The sequence below is a fragment of the Lepidochelys kempii genome, chromosome 1 (genome assembly GCF_965140265.1).
Source record: "Lepidochelys kempii isolate rLepKem1 chromosome 1, rLepKem1.hap2, whole genome shotgun sequence".
NCBI lineage: Eukaryota > Metazoa > Chordata > Testudines > Cheloniidae > Lepidochelys > Lepidochelys kempii.
Window position 1 is genome coordinate 328135520 of NC_133256.1, and position 19504 is coordinate 328155023.

The 19504-nt window shown below is 41.9% G+C and overlaps 1 protein-coding gene across 20 annotated transcripts in view; it reads right to left on the reverse strand.

Annotated features, from left to right (window-relative positions):
• The window catches only part of MAGI2 (membrane associated guanylate kinase, WW and PDZ domain containing 2), a 1187450-nt gene that overhangs the window by 181751 nt on the left and 986195 nt on the right, over positions 1 to 19504 (reverse strand). For 19 of the 20 annotated variants that reach the window (XM_073328600.1, XM_073328602.1, XM_073328598.1 and 16 more), the window contains one exon: positions 4250 to 4885. The exons of the other annotated variant lie outside the window; for it this stretch is intronic. In XM_073328600.1, coding sequence (XP_073184701.1) covers positions 4250 to 4885 — 636 coding nt within the window. The remainder of the gene's footprint in view (positions 1 to 4249; positions 4886 to 19504) is intronic. 20 annotated transcript variants of the gene reach the window in all.

Sequence of the window (19504 nt, forward strand, 5' to 3'; positions counted from 1 at the left end):
TACTTCCCTCTGCTCTGTTTTTCCCTCTGTCTGTCACTGCTTTCTCTTTTGTCTCCTTCTCCAGTCTCTCACGCACACCCTCCCCTACTCACTCTGCCATGCTTTTACACACGTATATATACAAACCTGCTGCCTCTCTGTCTCAGAAGAGAGGACATCCAATTTTCCCTCACCCTCCAGCAAGGAGAGGGGGACCATGATTTTAATTCTCCAAGTCAAGTTTTGTTTCTTTTTACCTTCAATATTCTCTCCCCCAACCTCAGGTCTTTTTTTATGTCTCATCAAGGGAATGGGCTGGATGACTTTCTCCTCCCTGCCCCAAGACAAGAGAGGGGCTGCACTTCTGAGGTAGGTGTAGGAAGGATTTGGTAGATTGGCCAGCCAGAATTAGAGCTGAACTGGTCAGCAAGGAGGTAAGAGCAGAGGAGCTTTAACTGCAGGCAGGAAGGAGCTCAGCTGGGCTGCCTACTGTACTCGATAAAAAGTTCTGTGGTCCCTCAGCACCACAACACTTCCTTAGATTAGCTTGTATGGGCATGTGCTGACCTGGCCACCTGTTAGTATTACGGGAAAAAATCAGGGGTAGATCTATCTCATTTTCTCTAGAGGTGTAGGAAACCTGTGAAATGACAATATCAGACAAACAGATGAATTACTAATGCTGGTTTAGAAGTAATAAGGTGAACACACAGGAAAATCAGGAGTTCTTACTCCTCTCCAGTTTGTCAAACACTGGCTTCTTTTTGACTTGTCTCACACTCCTCACTGTTGATCCAAAGGAAGTCCCAAAGGTTTCCCGAACTCTTCATTTTGGATACTACCATTTCTCCCCCCACTTTATTATTTTCATTAAAAGGCCATGCTACTGATCTTCTAAGCTCGAGGGCAAAAGGCTTTTGCCAATGCCATAGAATAACTCACCAGAAGATGCCTGTAGTGAATATATCTGTGAAGCAATATCCACCCTTTTCACATAAGAATAAGGACAAGATTTTTTGACCAGAGAGTGAGAGACAAGTCGCTTCTGAAACTGTACTTGTCCCATTGCATCAATCATCAGGCCTTAGGTCAACATGCGTGAATAACTGATAAGGCCTGCAATAGGTGTATGCATCACACAACCTCTGTCTTCCAGCAAATAACATAAATAAGAATAGTACATTATGCTTAGTCATAGTAAAAATGAGACGCTAAAGACATGATGCATAGAGCAATGAAATAAAATGAGGCTATCTTTCAACTGTCATCATGCACCCAATAAAGAAATAAAGATGGCATAAAAAAAGTAATGAAGAGGTGTGCCTTGTTTTCATCGATGTCATAGATGAAATATTTTAGAATCATAGCAGGTTTAGATAAATATTTATAGGGCTGTGTTTCACATTGAGGTTATCTTATCTGAATTGGTCACAAAATCTGTTTCTCTGTTCATATTGGGACAACAAAGAGGTGGAAAGACCGATTTTTATTCCAGAAACTTTCTCTCTCGTTTCTGTTAGATTATAACATTTTATAATCCTCTTGCTAGAAGATTGTTTCCCAAATTAAATTACTCCATTGCTTTGTCCATTTTTGCTTTGGATAACTCAGAACAATAGGGGACACCACCATTTCCTGTATGAGACATTTTGAGAGTCTAATGAATGTGCACTAGGCAGTGTTTCCTGACATTCAACCTAAATTTTCATTTGTTTTATTTTGACCCATGACTCCTACTTGTATCTCTGCTACTATGCTGAAAACTTCTATCTCTCTTTGGTGTTCATCACTGTTCACTTTCTAATACTTGTAGGCAGTTGTCCTCTTTTACATCATTGCTTTGTCAAGCTCTTGATAGACAGAAGAAAAGATGGATAGCATGCATGCTTGTCAAAGTAATGACTAAGAGCATGTCTTCATTACCATGCTAAATCGCCGCCACTGCCATTAATGCAGTGGCACTGATTTAGTGGGTATGGTGAAGATGCACTACGTTGATGGGAGAGCACTCTCCCATCGATATTTGTAATCCACCTCAACAAGAGGCAGAAGCCATGTTGATGGGAGAGTGTCTCCCGTTGACATAACATAGTGTAGATACTCCTGTAAATTGATTTAAGATATGCCAGATTGAATTACATAACTTAACCTACTTCATTTAGATTGATGTACAGCTTAGTTTAGACCAGGCCTAAGAGTAAGTTCCAGAGAGAGAAAGACTAATATCTTTCTGGGCCACAGTATATCGCCTTTGAAGATTTTAACCACTATATTGCATTATAAGCTCATATTTAATTTGCTGTTCACTAGCACTTTATTCCACTCTCTTCTTCCATTGAAGATGTATATTTTGGATAATTTTCCCCCAGAGAAGTGTTAGCTTGCATTTTTTCTGTGGTAAATCCTTTTTTGTGTGTATCATAACACCCATTGTTTCATGTTCTCTGTGTATATAAACCTCCCTACTGTATTTTCCAATGAATGCATCCGATGAAGTGAGCTTTAGCTCACAAAAGCTTATGCTCAGATAAATTTGTTAGTCTCTAAGGTGCCACAAATCCTCCTTTTCTTTTTTGTTGTAATTCTAACATCTCTAGTTCCCTTTATACTATTTCTCACTACCCAATACCTCCTAATTTATCATCATCTGCCACTTAAAACAATGTGTGGTTTATCCTGACTCTTCCAGTTTATTAATAGTGATGCTCAATAAAACCAGACCTAAACCCAACTACTATAGCACCTCCTGGTCATCACTTGCTCCCTTCAAGTTCATATATTGCTATTTACCATTACTTTTGCTCAGTCTTTCAGTTAATTTTCATTCCATGCAATAGATGTCACATTCAATCTAATGGCAATTAATTTTTCATGGATGATTCTGAGAGGTACACTGTAGCAATTGCTTAGCTGAAGCCTACATATATTAAATCTCCCTAAATTTTCTCCATCCATTAATTTGGTAATTTGAGAAAAAATAATCAGGTTTCTCTGGCATGATTTGCACTAGGCTTTATAGGCCTTGGAATTCTAATTCTACTTTTTTTTAACTGAGTTAACTTTTGTCATTTGCATACATTAATACTTATTTCACTTCTTATCCTCCTGCTTCTAAAAAAGGAAAATTATAAATATACTTTTCATTAATCTATTTGTTTTGCAGCACAGAGCAATGCACATCTAATGACATGTAAATATGGATTACTAATTTAGAGTAAGTGCTATCATTTCCACTGGTGTACTTTAATTAAAGGGACCAGTCCTAGTCTTCAGTTTATGTTTTTACAAATAGCCATTGGATGTTTATCATTAGGATTAACAAATCAGGAAAAATAAATCTGTTATACTAAAATGTTAAAAGTAAAGAAATTAAAGGTTGCCATACAGGTATCTATGATTCTATGATTATTAAAAATAATTGGTTCTTACTATTGTTGCCTTACAGACTATTCTACCCTCTCTCCCCCAATAGAACATACACAGGTTTATTATTATAGGGTTGCTCATGAACATGGAGCTGCTATTTTTTAAATACACAAAAAACACACTGACAGTTTTAGTTTTGGGGCAAAAATAAACAACGATTGTACATCAGTTTTTCAATGAAGGAAAAATTTAGGTCAAATGGCCTAGCAAACTTGACAGTATACTTTTAAGTTTTGATAAATTCACATTTGTTCTGATTTTGATCTCCTTGATTTAACTAACACATCTGGGTTATACTTAAACCTTGCAGTGCGATGGGTTGGGACCCTTAGGGTATGTCTACACTAGCCTCAGCTAGCCTCACTACCCACAGCTAGCCTATGTCAGCTGACTTGGGCTCACAGGACTTGGGCTACGGAACTATAAAATTGCAGTGTAGACATTCCAGCCTGAGCCCGAACGTCTACACTGCAATTTTATAACCCTGCAATCTGAGCCCCATAAGCCCAAGTCAGCTGACATGGGCCCGTGGAGGAAGTCTTATTGCAGTCTTATTACCCTAAGAACTTGCAGGCAACCATCATCCAAACTATTAAATGCTAAAAGGGCCTGGGATGCCTTGGAGAGTGTGTTAAACTTATACAGAGAGGGAGATTTTGACGTATGCTTACAGCTTCAAAACGCAGAAAAGGATGTACAATAAATGGTTACCTTTTGCCTACAGTACTTATTATATATGCACATTTTCCTCCCATTTCCAATCCAGTACACAAGGATAAGTAGTTCCCATCATTTAGAACTGTTCACATACATTTTTGTAATTGTACAGACTTTCTAGACTTACCTCCTCTATGGATAATCAAAGAAGTTTCACTTCCAACAGGACATTCTTTAAGTATATCCACTACTTCTGCATGGCTCAGGTTCTGTACATTCTGCTGGTTGATCTCAACAATGAGGTCACCTTCACACAAACCAGGACATCCCTGAATGTCTAGAATTTGCTTCACCCTCTGTCCTGTAGGACTGTCTGCTATAGTGAAGCCAAAGCCCTGGGCCCCTTTCACAATGGTTAAGGTCATGAGTTCAGCTTGGGTGGCCCCAGAAGAAGCCATTGATACATTATCATCATGAACAGGTGGTGGGAATGTGCTATCAAGCTGACTATCTGCTGGAATGGAGTGCAAGGGATGTGGTGGTCGATCTGTTACATCTGGAACAGATTGAGAGGTCCTAGAAATGTATTCCAAATAAGTTTCATAGTTATGTCTTCCATTTACCACTACCGGAGGCCTTTCCATTACTGCAAGTGGTGGCACCATGCTGTTGGCAGGATCTTCAGGATCAAAGGGCAAAGGGTATCCACGACATAGCACCAGGTTGACACTCTGACCAATAGGAACTGACTGGAAGAGTTTGACTACATCTGCGTGAGTATGCCCAAGGACACAAACTTCATTAATATAGACAATGACATCACCTAGAAAGAGAAAAAAATAGTGATGACATGAGAAAACTTCAATTCCTATTGACACAAAAGGAATGGAATTTGTTTATGAGATCAGACATAGGAAATCACAATTCTACTAAAAAGTAAAATCAATTAGAGCAATATTCAGATCGGCCAAAGGTGATACCAGGCTGCAATTTGTCTGCCTACAAAGATAAATAAGGGTAGTTCAATGCTGAGATAATTATAACAGAGCAACAGCTCTGAATTAAGGTTCAGACTAAAGGGTTTTGTCTAAATCTCAGCTCGTCTGCGTGCTCTGCAATCTACATGGTTATTCAGATTGCCTTAAAAATTAGGTGGTGTAAGGTTCTATTAGTGATCCAAAGCTGGGAACATTTGACCAAAGGAATAGGGAGATACAGTCCCAACCCCCTTTCTTAAAGCTGAGTGATTCTGACAACCTTTTTTGGCTCCCAGATGGAAATCAAACCGGGGCTCAGATCACTGCACCAGAGTCCCAGTGCTCAAAGTTACCCCAACAGAGCTCATGGCTTCCACCAGCCCTTTGAAGGAAAATCAAAATGTTATTTCAAAAAGATTGTGCTTCCCCAGTTAGGCCTGTTGTAAATTTCACATTCTTAATATCACACCTAATGAATTATACTGAGCATGTGCAGAGAGTCTGGCCAGCTATCTGGAAAACTATGTTTTCAGCCTAAGACCTGAGACACTCTGAGGGCGTGGCACAGTCATTGGATCTGAGCATCACTCCCGGTATTGAGAGTTGAAATCCTACCTAGAGCAGAAATCTGAAGTAAAACAAAACGAAAAGCAGGAATATTACTCCAATCTGATTCTGTCAAGGGGGGAAATGTAATATTGGCACCGCTGAAGGTGCTGAAATTATTCTTTTTAAAAGAAAAGAAATTACACAAGCAAATGTTTGCTGGGAGGGGAGGATGATTAGAGGAGGAAGAGTAGGTGGGAATAGGATGAGAAGGGTTGGGGGATCAGGGATGATGAGGGCTAGCAGGTGGGGTAGGACACAGGGAAAGGAGACGGGAAGGGGTGAGTGATGGGAACAGGGGCAGAATATGGGCAGGGGCACCTGTCAACTCCACATTTCCCTCCTGGGTGTACGCCATGGCAGTTCACACATCACATAGCTATTGTTTCAGGCTGTATTCATCTCCATCAGGTACTCTTTTTCAGAGATGAATTTTATTTAGATGAATAAGCCACTTAATATCTCTCAAAATCTGCAACCATGAAGTGTGAACCAACTCTGGGAAGAAATCTGAGAATGAACTGTAAACATCTGGGAAAAATCTGCCTCTCTCAAGGTTTTTATATATTTATTATTCATTTTGGCTAAATGTAATCTGAGTACAGCAGAATATTCAGAAGGCGCTGAAACTATTTTTGAAAAGCAAATAAATTACACATGCGAATGCTCACTGGGAGGGGAGGGATGATTGGGGTGCAAGAGTAGGTGGTAATAGGGGAAGAGAGGCTTGGGTCTGCAGCAAGGGATCGAAAATATTATGGAGAGGGGGATAAATGGGAATGGGCGGTAGGGAAGGGAAGAGGGGTGGGGGGGGCTCAAATAAGGAGGAGGGTTTAGGGGGAGTGCAGAGGAGAAGCTGGGAAGGGTTGGGATAGCAGAGAAGTTTAGGGGTCTGCGTGCTGGGATCTGTAGGGCTCTCAGCTCCTCTCCCGGTCCACTGTGTGCTCTGGAGGACCCTGCTCCTCAGGCAGTGTCTAAGCCCCACTCCTACCCCTCCGTGTGAGCTGGGATCTGAAGGTAATGCAAATTTATACATCTAAAATCCAGAAAATGAATAGATACATATCACCCCATGTGCAGGGTTGAGATCAGGGACTGGCCAGGGGTGTGTGGGAGAGGCCCAGTTGGAGGAGGGGCAGACTGTGTGGATCTGAGGCATGGCTGGGGAAGCCTGGCTGAAGCGGGGCAAGAGTTCCAGCTGGAGGTTAGTTAGTGTTGGGAGTGAAAGTCTGTGCTCAGTGTGCAGGCCTCTGGTAAACTGCTGCCTGGATATGTGTATGCTGCTGCATGGGGCAGGAGACAGCAAGGAACAACTTACATGTTAATGGCTCTTACAGTGCCAACTAATGGCTTAATGGGCAGGGAGGGGGAGCTGGAAATGTTGGTGGGGTGGGGAGTGTGGCGCTACGTGTGGCAGAGAATGGAGAAGGAGAGAGACATACCAGTCTTCTCTCACCTGCTGAAAGTTACTGTAACTGCCGTACTATAAAACTGCCAAGAGCTTGGGACTTTCATGGATGAAATTTCTCTCACCAGCCCTGTAAGCAACTACACACTGCAAACATTTCAAAGGACAACCATGATCTCTACTCCACTATAACAAAATGTACAGGAGGAGGGAGGTGCACAGAGGAAATTCTATAAGCAACCATGTGGCCTAGTGGAAAGACCACTGGACTGGGACTATTCCTAGCTGTGCCACTGGCATCCTGCTGGCCTTGGGGAAGTCATTTAACCTCTCTCTGCCTCAGTTTCCCCTTTGTACAGTGGGGATGATGATGTAAAGTTCTTTGAGATCTAACTAATAAAAAACACTATATAAAAGCTAGCTCTTTTAATTATTAGCTAACCACAGCAGCACATCAGCTGAAAACCTGAGTGAGGATTACAACTGTCTAAATGAACACCAACTGCTAACAACAAATATTTCCTGCTTAAGTAAATAGGAAATTAAATGGCATAAAACTTGTTATCACAGAGTTAAGGTTGCTGGTGATAGCTTGTGCCCTTCCAGAATGTCACGGTTATAAAACTCAAACTTCTGAAAACCAGGAAATACAGAGTTTAAGGTAAATGCCCACACAATCTTAACTCTGCCCTCTTTGAATGATGCCCCAGTACACCCAGAACAATCCCACTCTGCCTTTTCACTAAAGTGGTCAAGTGGTCAGCCCCAACAGAATACCACACTTACCTCAGACCTATTTACAAGCTCTTTACACTTTCACATAGGTCAGGGGTTCTCAAACTTCATTGCACTGTGACCCCTTTCTGAGAACAAAAATTTCTTCACGACCCCAGGAAGGGGGACCGAAGCCTGAGTCCGCCCAAGCCCCACTGCCTGTGTGGGGGAATAAAGCCTGAGCACCACTGCTCCGGGCAGGGGGGACAAAGCTGAAGCTCAAGGACTTCAGCCTCTAGTCACGGGGCCTGGACCCTGAGCTGTGCTGCCCAGAGCTGAAGCCCTCAGGCTTTGGCTTCGGCCCTGGGCAGTGGAGCTTGGGCTACAGCCCCGGGCCCCAGCAAGTCTAAGCCTGCCCTGGCAACCCCATTCAAAGGTGGTAACAACCCACTTTGGTGTCTGGACCCACAGTTTGAGAACCCCTGACACAGGATACCACCTAAAATTATACTTTCCTCTAGCCAACATTAAATCCACAGACTGCACTCATATCCAGGGGTGCTGGAACTATTTTTATAGTGGGGATGCTGAGAGCCATTGAACCAAACTGTAAGCTCTGTATATAATGGAAACTGCTTCAAGCCAGGAATGTGGCAGACCCCCAGCACCTTTGCTTAGATCCCCCTCTCACTATCTATAATACCCATGGCAATAAAACCACAGTGCACTGCTACTTGCACATGCTACACAATTCGGTAGTGAAATTATGCACTCTGGAAACTCAAGGTACGTAAAAATCTCTTTCCTTTGATCATACACATAGGGGTGGGGGGAGAGGAAATGGGACTCAGCTCCAGATTGTCTCATAGCACAATCACAGCTCTATGGTGCTTCTCAAACTAACCACCAGATTTCCTCATATCACAATCACAGCTCCTCCAAACGGCTCCTGCCACAGGTGCTGGCTTTCTCCTTGCCCCAGGGGCGTTCAACCCGCAGTCTGCCCCATTCCCTGCCCCCACTCCACTCCTTCTCCATACCCCCACCCTTCCCCCGCCTCTTCCTGCCCAGTTCCACCTCCTCTCCCCCTCCCCCCAACTCCTCCCGCATGCTGCTGAACAGCTGAGGGGGAGGAGTTGACAGGTGGGGCCACTGGCAGGCGCTGGGGTGGAGGGGAGAAGCTGCCTGCTGGTGGGTGCTAAACACTCACTAATTTTTTTCCTTGGATGCGCCATTCAGTTGTGCTGTTCATGTAATTCTTTACTGGAGTCTCTATCTACTCTTTTGTATCTAACATACACTACTTTGGTATCAGATTTGACAGAGACAGAATGGGATTACTAGACAGTTACAATTAGGAAAAGGACGAATATGTCAGGAACATTTTAATCTGAACAATACCAGATTTTGTGGTGCCTGTGTCTAGAGGAGGGGTCGAGTGGATGCCGATGGGCTAAAAGTTCGCAGGGCATGTAAGTTTCTGTGTGAGAAATAATCATCCTGCATTGAATGGGACCTCTACCATTGCCTTTAAAGGTCACCATTTGCTACCACATATCACATGGTTACTCTGGTTATTTCCTATTCTAAGTATAGGCAAAAGTTTATCTAATATCACTGTGTGCGAGCTATTGCCAAATGATAACTTTTTATGGTTAACCACTGTGCCTCATCACTTTCAGTCAACATTGGGTTCACGGATCTCCACTCTGCTCATGCGGCAGCCCTTTTCTATCGAAGAAAAGTAGTTCAAAATAAGTTTCAGTTGACTTAGGTGTCTTCCCATGACCAGGACTAGTCAATATATTGGTGATTATCAACAAATATTCATATTATGGTAGAACCTACAGGCCAGAGCCTGGATTAAAATAAATAGCAACTTATTTGTCCACACAATAGCCAAAGTACTTACTAGCCTATTTTTGTTTCCGCCTTCAATAAAGCTAAAATGGCATGCATCTTTTATAACACAGAAAATGGCTATGTGGTCAGAATAATCATCAAGCTACAGTTGTGTTGTAAGTGACAATATTTTTATTTTTCTGCAATTAAGTTATGTATCAATAAACTATGATAGCTCTAGGTTCACTGCCAGATACATAGCTTAATTATTTGAGCTAAAATAATATGCACTATCAATTTTATGTTTTAATGGTACCTCAAGATTCAGTAATTAAATTAAAAATTTTTTGCTACTGGAATTGCTTTCAATTAATGTATGAAATTGTTTCCTGGAAGCACCCTCATCACAGATCTAATCAAGTGAGTGGAGGGAAAAAACAAGATGCCACTACTGGGAAAGGAAAGAATATTGTGTATGTAAAAATGAATTGGTCAGTTCACACGTGATCAGACTAACAACCTGACAGCAGTTAATTGCATACTTTTAAAATTCACATGCATAAGTGGTAATTCATGTAGAGATTTCTTCAAAGGGGGGCCAAGCACGCAATTTGCTGACAGATTTTGTTTAAATGTTTGAGAATAATATGCAGAGAATGACACATACTGCATGAATGTGCATCTTAAAATACAGATTGAAAGACGAAGTTTAGTTATACAGAAATGCATAGGAAGCTCTGCGAGAACAGAGATGATGCTCACTTACACAGATGCTGCAAACAATTTATAGTTTTAAATCTGACCTTTTAGAAATTAAGTAAACAAAATATTGTACTGAATAAAAGTGACAATTGCTGTATTTCATCTTTATTTGTGATCTAGTTCTTGCTTTAATCTTTATTTGCAACCTACTTTATAAAAGAGATCAGACTTTGACTGTCACATATCTAACACATGATTAAAGAGACAGTTAACTTGAAAGTCACCATTCTGTCAGATATGTTTGTACCTGCTGTTTTTACAAGTAACACCTAACATTGTTGTTAGTGAAAGTAACTAGAAAAAACAAATATTCTTTGGGTTTTTTTCCAGTTTGTTGACTCTGTGCATTTGACAGCACGTTGTGTAGAGTCAGTTTCATAGTTTTGTTGATTCTCAACTGTACTTCCTGTTTCATGAACTAGCATGATGGTATCACGCTTATGCACTGGTCCTGAGTTTGTTCCATGTATGGTCTAATGGACAAGGAACTGAATTAGAAGTCAGAAGACCTTGGTCTATTCCTTGCCTCTACCACTGGCCTGCTGCATGACAATAGGAAAATCATGTTGTCTTTCTGTGTCTATTTCCCATCCAACCCTTTAGCTGTCTTGCCTCTAGACTTCAAGTTGAGGCAGGGACTGCCTCTCTGTTTTTCTGTCCTACCACAATGGTGCTCTGATCTCAGTTGTGGACCTCTAGATGCCACCATAATACAAATAATATCAGAATGTATATTTTTAATTAGTCAGCTCAAAAAATGCAAGTTGACATGTTCAAGTGTCCCTTTAAGCACCACTTAGATACTAGGAGCTGGCCCAGTGCATCCCCATTATCAGCTAATATTGTCCCAATTATCCCTAAGTCATTACAATTTATTATCATTACTAAGATGATTTCCAAGTATATGTATTGTTAAAGCAGCTCTCCTAAAAGAGCACATCCCAATTAAGAGGAGCATTGTATAAAAATAATTTACAAACAAAAAAGGGCACTGTTCTTTCATATGGACAGATCTTTTCAAATCCTATTAGAACTGTTCTGGAAATAATTCCATATTACCCATTCCATCCACCTTATTTGTGAAAGTTTACAAAATTCTCATGAATAGAATTTTCTGTTCTAATATCTGGCTCTGCAACTGTTGCACATAGTACCGTTCAGGTGAGAACTTCCCTCTGCAAGATTCTAGAGTCAGGCAAAATGCTTCCAAGTAGTGAGGGCCAGAGCAGCCCCCTTGTAACTGTTGTATCAATGCATCTTTTTCTTCCTTTCCAGAATGCTGACCAGTGCACAGAGATGTGGTGGTCATGGCCCTGTTTTCATTCCTCCTCTCTTTTTATCCTCCTGCTCAGGCAGTGAAGGGCTTTGGATTAAGGCTATTTACTCCACAGGAGCAGGGAAATCATCTTGTGCCATCTTCTTCTTCCCCTTATGCATGCATGCAGAGTTAGTCACAATCTAATCCTCAAAATAATATTGTCTTCATAAACTAGGAAACCACACCGGCTAATTCAGCAGTGGGCAAAACTGCCAGGGAAAAGAACAACTCGAGAAAAATTCAACCAAAATTCAGAACCAAATCTGAAAGGTTTGGATAAGAATCCCCATTTCCAGAATCTATCTATCCCCTATCTTCCCTCCAGTGAAAAAACCCGGACCAAAACCAATCACCACAAGATTGCACAAGACTGTGTGGTCTTTGCTGGGTCAGCTGCCCTTTTCAGGTTTCTTGGGCTTCTATGGGTGAGCATTGTATTCTGGATTGCCTTTGTGATGTGAAAGTCATGGAGTTAATGCAATCTGAAGATAACATTTGATGCAGCAGTGACTTCTAAACCTTCTGAGACTCACGGTGTCCATGTTACAAGATCATATGGAGAAGGGAATGTTGAAGGCTGAGAAAATGGAGATGCAAAGCAAGGGCCGGGGGAGAAACACTGAATGGAGGAATGAATTATTGAGTCCAATCCAGAAAAATTAGCTGAATGTGACCGTACCCATACCCAGAGGGACAGGAGAAGAGGTACAGGCTGAAGGAGGATAATATCTCAGGTAATTTAGATAAACCTCTGAGCTTTAGGAGCTCCTTCAAACCAAGCCCAGTTTCCAGACCTTTTGAGGTTTGCTCATCATAAATCTCAAATTCATGCCTCCTGGGTCCTTGTGACATGACAAAACTAACACAGAACGAGCAATGTTTGCTCAGTGGAGAAGCACAGCATTTGGCAGCAAGAGGCACTGTTTGTCAGCATTAAAGAGCCAATGTCATAATCAGGCAAAGTTTAAAAATATATTTTAGAAAGACTAGTAATGTGTCATTTATCTTTTCTGCATTTCCTCTCCTACTGCTAGTAATAATAACTGGTACATTTGGACAAAGATAGCAGCATTCTCCTTTTTAGTTAGCTTATTCTACCACAGTGATTCATTCAGTGAGCCATAGTCTGGTTCCTGATATCACAATCATTCCCAGGGTGAGGAGTTCTCATTAGGGCTCTGCAAAACATTTGCACCAAGCCTCAACATTTGCCTAGCTTTGAGGCTTGATATGTGAAAATGGGTGGAGGTTGTTTACATACACACCTATATAATTCATTAGTCTCACTTCCCCATTTAGTTCCCCCCCGCCCTCGCCATTCCTCCCTCTCTCCCTCTCTCTCCCACAAGCTGCAGGACCTGCCCATGTCTCCTTAGATCTCTTGTTGAAGGGGAAGGTAGGGGAAGTAGGAGTATGGAGAGGATTCTCTAGAAGGGTCATTTCTTTTTCTAGGCTGGAGTTCATTATTCCAACTCCATCACTGATTCCACATGTCCAGCACTATAAGAACAGATTCCTGTATCTGGTTGAAAATCCAAGGGCCAAATTCAGAAGTGAGTCTAAGGAAGTCTGAGTTTGTTTAACTTACACTTTCTTCCAGTCCCCTCTGCCACTGCTATGCCAATTTAGACACTCTAGACTGCCTTATGTATTCAGAGTCCCCTGGACTTAAAGATCTGAATTCAGAGATAATATTTAAGTTAACTTGGTCTCCCTTTACACAGCCAGAGGCTTGGTCTACACTAGAAAATAAAGTTGGCTTAACTACATCGCTCAATGGTGTGAAAAATCCACATCTCTCAGCTTAGATCCATCAACCTAGCTACTGCCTGTTGGGGAAATGGATTACCTTTGCCAAAAGGAGAATCCCTCCTGTTGGTGTTGGCAGTGCTGCTTCAGCATTTCAAGTGTCGACAAGCCCTTAGAGCTACTTACACCAATCTCTAAGGGAGTTAAAAGTGATGCTATTTACTCACAAATTAATATGGTTTCTACTCTAATTTAACGTACGCCTCCTTATGGTTCCTCAGTCTGTATGTTACCCTAATTTAGCCTCCTTCTGAGTTTGGTAGCGCATGTGTAAATACTAGCTATAAGGAACTGAGTGAGTAAGATGGAGTCAAAGGGTATTTCTACTCTGGAGCTGAAGATATAATTTCCAGCTCAGGTAGACATACCTATGCTAGCTTTGATGGAAGCTAAGGATTCAGAAGGGATTGTACTCAGGACAGCTAGCCTGTCCCACTGCCCATGCAGCCATGGCTACAGTGCTATTTTTAGTATGCCGGCCCAACCAGAGCTAGGGCAGGTATGTGGATCCGAGCTGGAAATGATACCTCCAGCTCCAGTGTAGACTACATTACACTACAGACTTAAGTCAACCTATGTTAGGTCAACTTACAGCCACCAGAGTAATTACTCCAGTGGCTGATGTCTACACTTCCTCCTTCTGTCTGTGGTGCATGTCCTCCCCAGGAGTGCTTCCACCGACTGAAGGGGGCAGTGTGAGGCGCTGAGAGCCAAACAGTCAACAGCCAATGTAAGTAACACTGTCTGCAGAGACATTGTGTGGCCCTAATTACATCGACATAAAGCCTACACCTCTTGCGGAGGTGGAGTTATTATATTGGTGTAGTAGGGCACTTACATCGGCGAGATAAGGCAGTAGTGTGTACACTGATATAATTAGATTGAAGTAAGCTGCCTTATGTCAACCTAAATGTGTAGTGTAAACCAGGCCTAAGTCAATGCACATCACCTCTGAATTTGGCTCTGCAACTCTGTACCACTCTGCTCCTGCCTACCTCTCAGATTTCCTTTGCTCTTAATCCTAGCTTTTATACCTGAGCGTCTACTCATTTGTCTTGATACTCCCTTTCTTTTTCTCCAATTAACATCTCTGTTGCTTCTTTCACCCTGACCATCCCCACAGTGCCTGGGACAGCCTCCCTCTTCCTGTGTATCAAGTAGTAGTGCTCTCCTCCTTCAGATATATTTCCAATTCACTTCTTCTGGTCAGCCTCCCTCTAACTGTTTATCTGTTCCTACTCTCATCCCCAAACTGTATATTTAAAATAATTTTTAAAAAATGATCTACACACACTATATATGCTTTGGAACTAACAAAATAAAAACAAAGGAGAAGCAGGTTTACTCAAAAAGTGTGCTTAGCCACACACTCAGTTGCCATGTACTTATCTTTTCCCAACATTGCTGGGCCAGATTCTGCTCTATTTTATAGTTGTGACTACAGATTTTAGTTCATTGGCTTTAGAGGAGTTACTGTGACTTTACAGGTGTCACAGAGCAGAAGTTAGCCCTACATTTAAATAATTCTTTAAGTTTGCCTGAACAGATATAGCTTTTTAAGATGCTGTGGAAGATCAAAATATGAGGAAATTTAGACACGGTCTGCTCACATTGGGTGTTGCACCTGGCAGTCATTTACACTCAAGCAAACAACTATAAATAATCATGTGGTTATAGAGCTTGTCCCATGTCTCTATGATACGTTTTTAAAAAGTAATTACAGCTAGACTCCTACATCCATATTTAGGCTCATAAATCAGTGGCCTGATTTTCCTTTTTCAAAATCTCAGTCCTTTTTCCTACTAATACTAATCACTTTTTAAAAGGAAATGATATGCCTCAGTTGTAATCAAATGTTAAGGGAGACTTTAGAGTAAGATGGATGCCTTCTATTTGTTTCTACTGGCCTATTAAAAGTACCTGCCACAACAAGGTATAACTTACTTCTTTTACAAATGAATGTTGAATCGATTGCTAAAATGTGCAGCCCATAATCTCCCAGGAGTGCATATCTATAAAAGCAACAGATATCGATTGGTAGAGAGCTGTATACTTAAAACTTTAGACCCTCCTATTAGCTTTAAAACAGATCTATCTAATAGACAATATTATTGCAGTCACCCATCAAATTAAACAGGCACAGTGAAATGGAAAGAGCTGCTGAGAGATCCATAAATCCATGGCTGCTTCTATGAAGAAGCTCTGTGCTATCAGCTCTGCTTGATGCTAAAATAGAACACTGAGTGGCTCATCAGAATATTTGAATAGTTCTTCTGCGACTGGCATGGAAATCCTGTGCTCTCGGCCTCCTCCACATGAGAAAGCTACCGATCTCCTGACATCAATCTCTATGTAGCTGCGAAGTTGCTACTAACTTGTGGATGGCAGGTGTGCCAGCACCTACATCAAGTTTCCTGCAGCCTCAAAGATGCACTATAGTCGGATCACTATAGTCATGTTTCATTGCACTGTGGCCTCCACCCTTTTCCACAGCTGTTGGCAAACATTATTTTCCTAGTTGGATTCAAAGAGCAAAGTACCTTTTGTTGCACTAATATTTGCCTCTGGCTGAAAACCTTGTGACACATGCAATCTAGACCCATGAGAGGTTGTGTCGCCGCCTACCCTGTAACCTTGGGTGCCTCACAGTGCTTTGCTGTTGTAGCTCTTAACCTGGGCCATTCACATACAGCTTAACAGCATGCAGGGCACACCTGTGTATAGCTCCAGCCTTGACCCAGCAGTTCTGACCCCGGCAACTTGTCAGCAGTACTTGCAGGGTGGTTACTATTTGCAGGGTGGGCCAAACACACTCCCAATCCTGAATTTTCCCCAAAACAGGGGTTTTACAAGCACAAGGCATTAAAGTCAGAAAGGTTACAAGAGAAATAAAGATACAACGCTTTCTAGTAGCTACAACTTAACAAGAGAGACTTGGTTCAAGGTAAAATTCTTACCAGGTGATCCCAGCAACAAGGCTGATCAAATTCTCAGGTCAAGAACTCCCCCTCCCAAGCCCAGAGTCAAAGGGCAGGTTCCTTTGTCTTCTTAGGTGACACAGAGAGATAGAGAGAGAGATACCTTGGGGTTTTCTGCCCCTTTCTTTTATAGTCCAGGTGACTTTTGAGGTGGATTCTTCTGAGGGTTACCCTTCAAAGCAAAGTTTGTTCAAACAGAAAAGAAGGCAACATGGACTATGGTGATATAGGATGCTCCATGTTCTTCCTTCTCACTCATGTTTGCTGAAATGCAAATTTGCTTTGTGTCCTGCCATCTCCTCTTCCTGCTATCTTGAGGACCCAGTTTACTACTTATATGTAAGGCTAGATTTTAGTCACGGGAATTTTTAGTAAAAGTCACGGACAGATCATGGGCAGTAAACAAAAATTCATGGCCCGTGACCTGTCCATGACTTTTCCTAAAAATACCTGTGACTAAAATGGGCTGGGGGTGCAGGTGGGTGCTCTGTGGGGGGGCAGTCCATGGGTACCTTGGGTGCTGGGGGAGGTGGCGGTGGTGAAGGGGTCAGGGGGCTCCGTGCGCTGCTCTCGCCACAAACACCGGCTGCTGCAGCTCCAATTGGCTGGGAATCACAGCCAGTGGGAGCTTTGTGGGTGGGGCCTGTGGGCACGAGCAGCAGTGCGGAATCCCCCCTGACCCATTTGCCACCTAGGAGCTGCAGGGCCTTGGGAGCTGGGGAGCTCCCCATCCTGAGGTAAGCCCCCCCCAACCCTCTGCCCCCTACCACACACCCAAACTGCTGCTGTGCTGGCCCAGGGGCTGCCTGGCTTGTGCAGCCCCTGAGCCAGCAACTGCGGCTGCAGAAGTCACAAAGGTCACGGAATCCGTGACTTCCATTACCTCTGTGACAGACTCGCAGACTTACCTATATGTAAAATGAGGTAAACACACATTTCTTTGTTCAGGATACTTCTGCCCGGAGAGAGCTGTGTGGTTTTGAACACATGCTAAGAACACCACACTTGGGGATTTCATTACTTTACATAGAACGTTGCTACCTACAATTCACCACAATACTATTGACCAGCGAGTTATGAGTTTTCAAATGATACTTCACCAGGTGGATTATTACAATCATATGTAGCATGTGAATACAAGGATGCTTTCGGTCACACCTGCCCATCGAGAGAGCCTAACAAAGCTTCAGTGTAGACACTACCTATGCTGACAGGAGGGGTTCTCCTGTCAGTACAGGTAATCCACCTCCCTGAGAGGCAGTTAACTAGGTTGATGGAAGAATTCTTCCATCAACCTAATAGTGTCTACATTAGTGTCTGGGATGAAGAGATGGACAAGCATACTCAGTTTATTAAAAGTGCTAGAATTAAGAACATATGATGTCTGGCCAGATTCAGAAACTCCAGCTGAGCAGTGGAGTTACAACATTATTTCTGGGAGAGACTTAATAGTTGACATCTTAAGGGCAATGGCTGGGACAATCCGAATTGCAGACATCCCACATGGGGCTCGTTTTGGACATCCTGTATTATGGTATACTGAGCACACTAAGGTGTACAGTGAGGCCAACATTTTCAAACTTGGTTGCCTAGAGTTGGACTCCAAACTACATGGGAGTTAGGTTGGCTTAATTATGTCGCTCAGGACTGTGGATTTTTCACACCCCTGAGTGATGTATCTGGGTTGACCTAACTTTTTTGTGTAGACCAGGCATTATATTAAAGATTGCACAGGAATAATTCTGCTCTTAATTACAGTTGCACAACCCCACTAAAGCCAATAAGGTTACAGAAGTTTATAGCATACATATATAACTGAGGATAAAATTTGGCCCTGCAACTGGAACTCTTGATGTACAAGGCAGGATAGAATCTAGTTCACTCTCCCAGTTTGCTTGCTCTGGGGGGCTAACAGGAGTAAAAGAAAAAAAAAAGTAAAACCTTTCGTTTCCTCCTCCCCCCCTCCCCACTCAGGTAAGTAGAGGTGATTTTAAATACATGCTAAAATCAGATCTGTTAAATAAGCAGGTGCCATTTTATACAGTCAATTTTTTTAGTAGAACTCCATTTTAATTTTACTCTGACCCAATGCATGCGCCTAATTAAAAAGCTGGCTTTTAAAAATTTTGTGCTTAACCAGCATGCATCCGGTAATTACAGTCAGGCAGATGTGGATTAGTCAAAGAAACTATTTACATTTCTTTTGTACGTTGCATATAGTGGTAAGAGCTATTTAAATAGATGTATTTAATTTTTTCTTTTGGAAAGGAAGAATAAAATAAATTCAGAGAGAATCTAAAGACTCTGATTATTTGTTGATCTGGTAAACATGAAAAATTGCAGATTAAGGCTAAGTAAAGCAATAAAAAAAGAAGATATATTGCAAAGCTCCAATGAGCAGGCATACAGTCTGCCTAGTTAGCCAGTTTTTTCACTTCAAGAATCTGATAGCATAAAATGGATGGTAAAGCTGCCACCTTGCAAAAATATAATGAATTTTAAACAAAAAGTGATTTATAATTTGCAGGAGAGACCTGATAAAATGGAAAACAGGCCCTGTTTCTAAGGAAGCTTTTTATTTACTGACTAACTAAGCCTATTTCGTCTAGGCTTTCCTTACAGGAAGTACTTTATCATCATAAAAAACCTGGCACAAGTAAACCGCATGACAGGACATCAGTAGATCTGAAGAGCAAGGCAAAAATGTATACCACGTTTATGTAGCTCACGAAAGCTTATGCTCAAATAAATTGGTTAGTCTCTAAGGTGCCACAAGTTCTCCTTTTCTTTTTGTGGATACAGACTAACACGGCTGCTACTCTGAAACAGCTATTCAGGATCACTTTGAAATGCATTACTGCATGTGTAGGCTATTGTAAAAATAAAACTGTTTTTGCTGTACAAAAAAGGTCAAAACTTACAACACATTTGTTTCTGAACGTATAGTATTTTATTTCTGAACATGCAGCATCACATTTATCAAGGTAATGGCTCCCAGGAGGGAAAAGTAGCCCAGACAGCCTCCCAC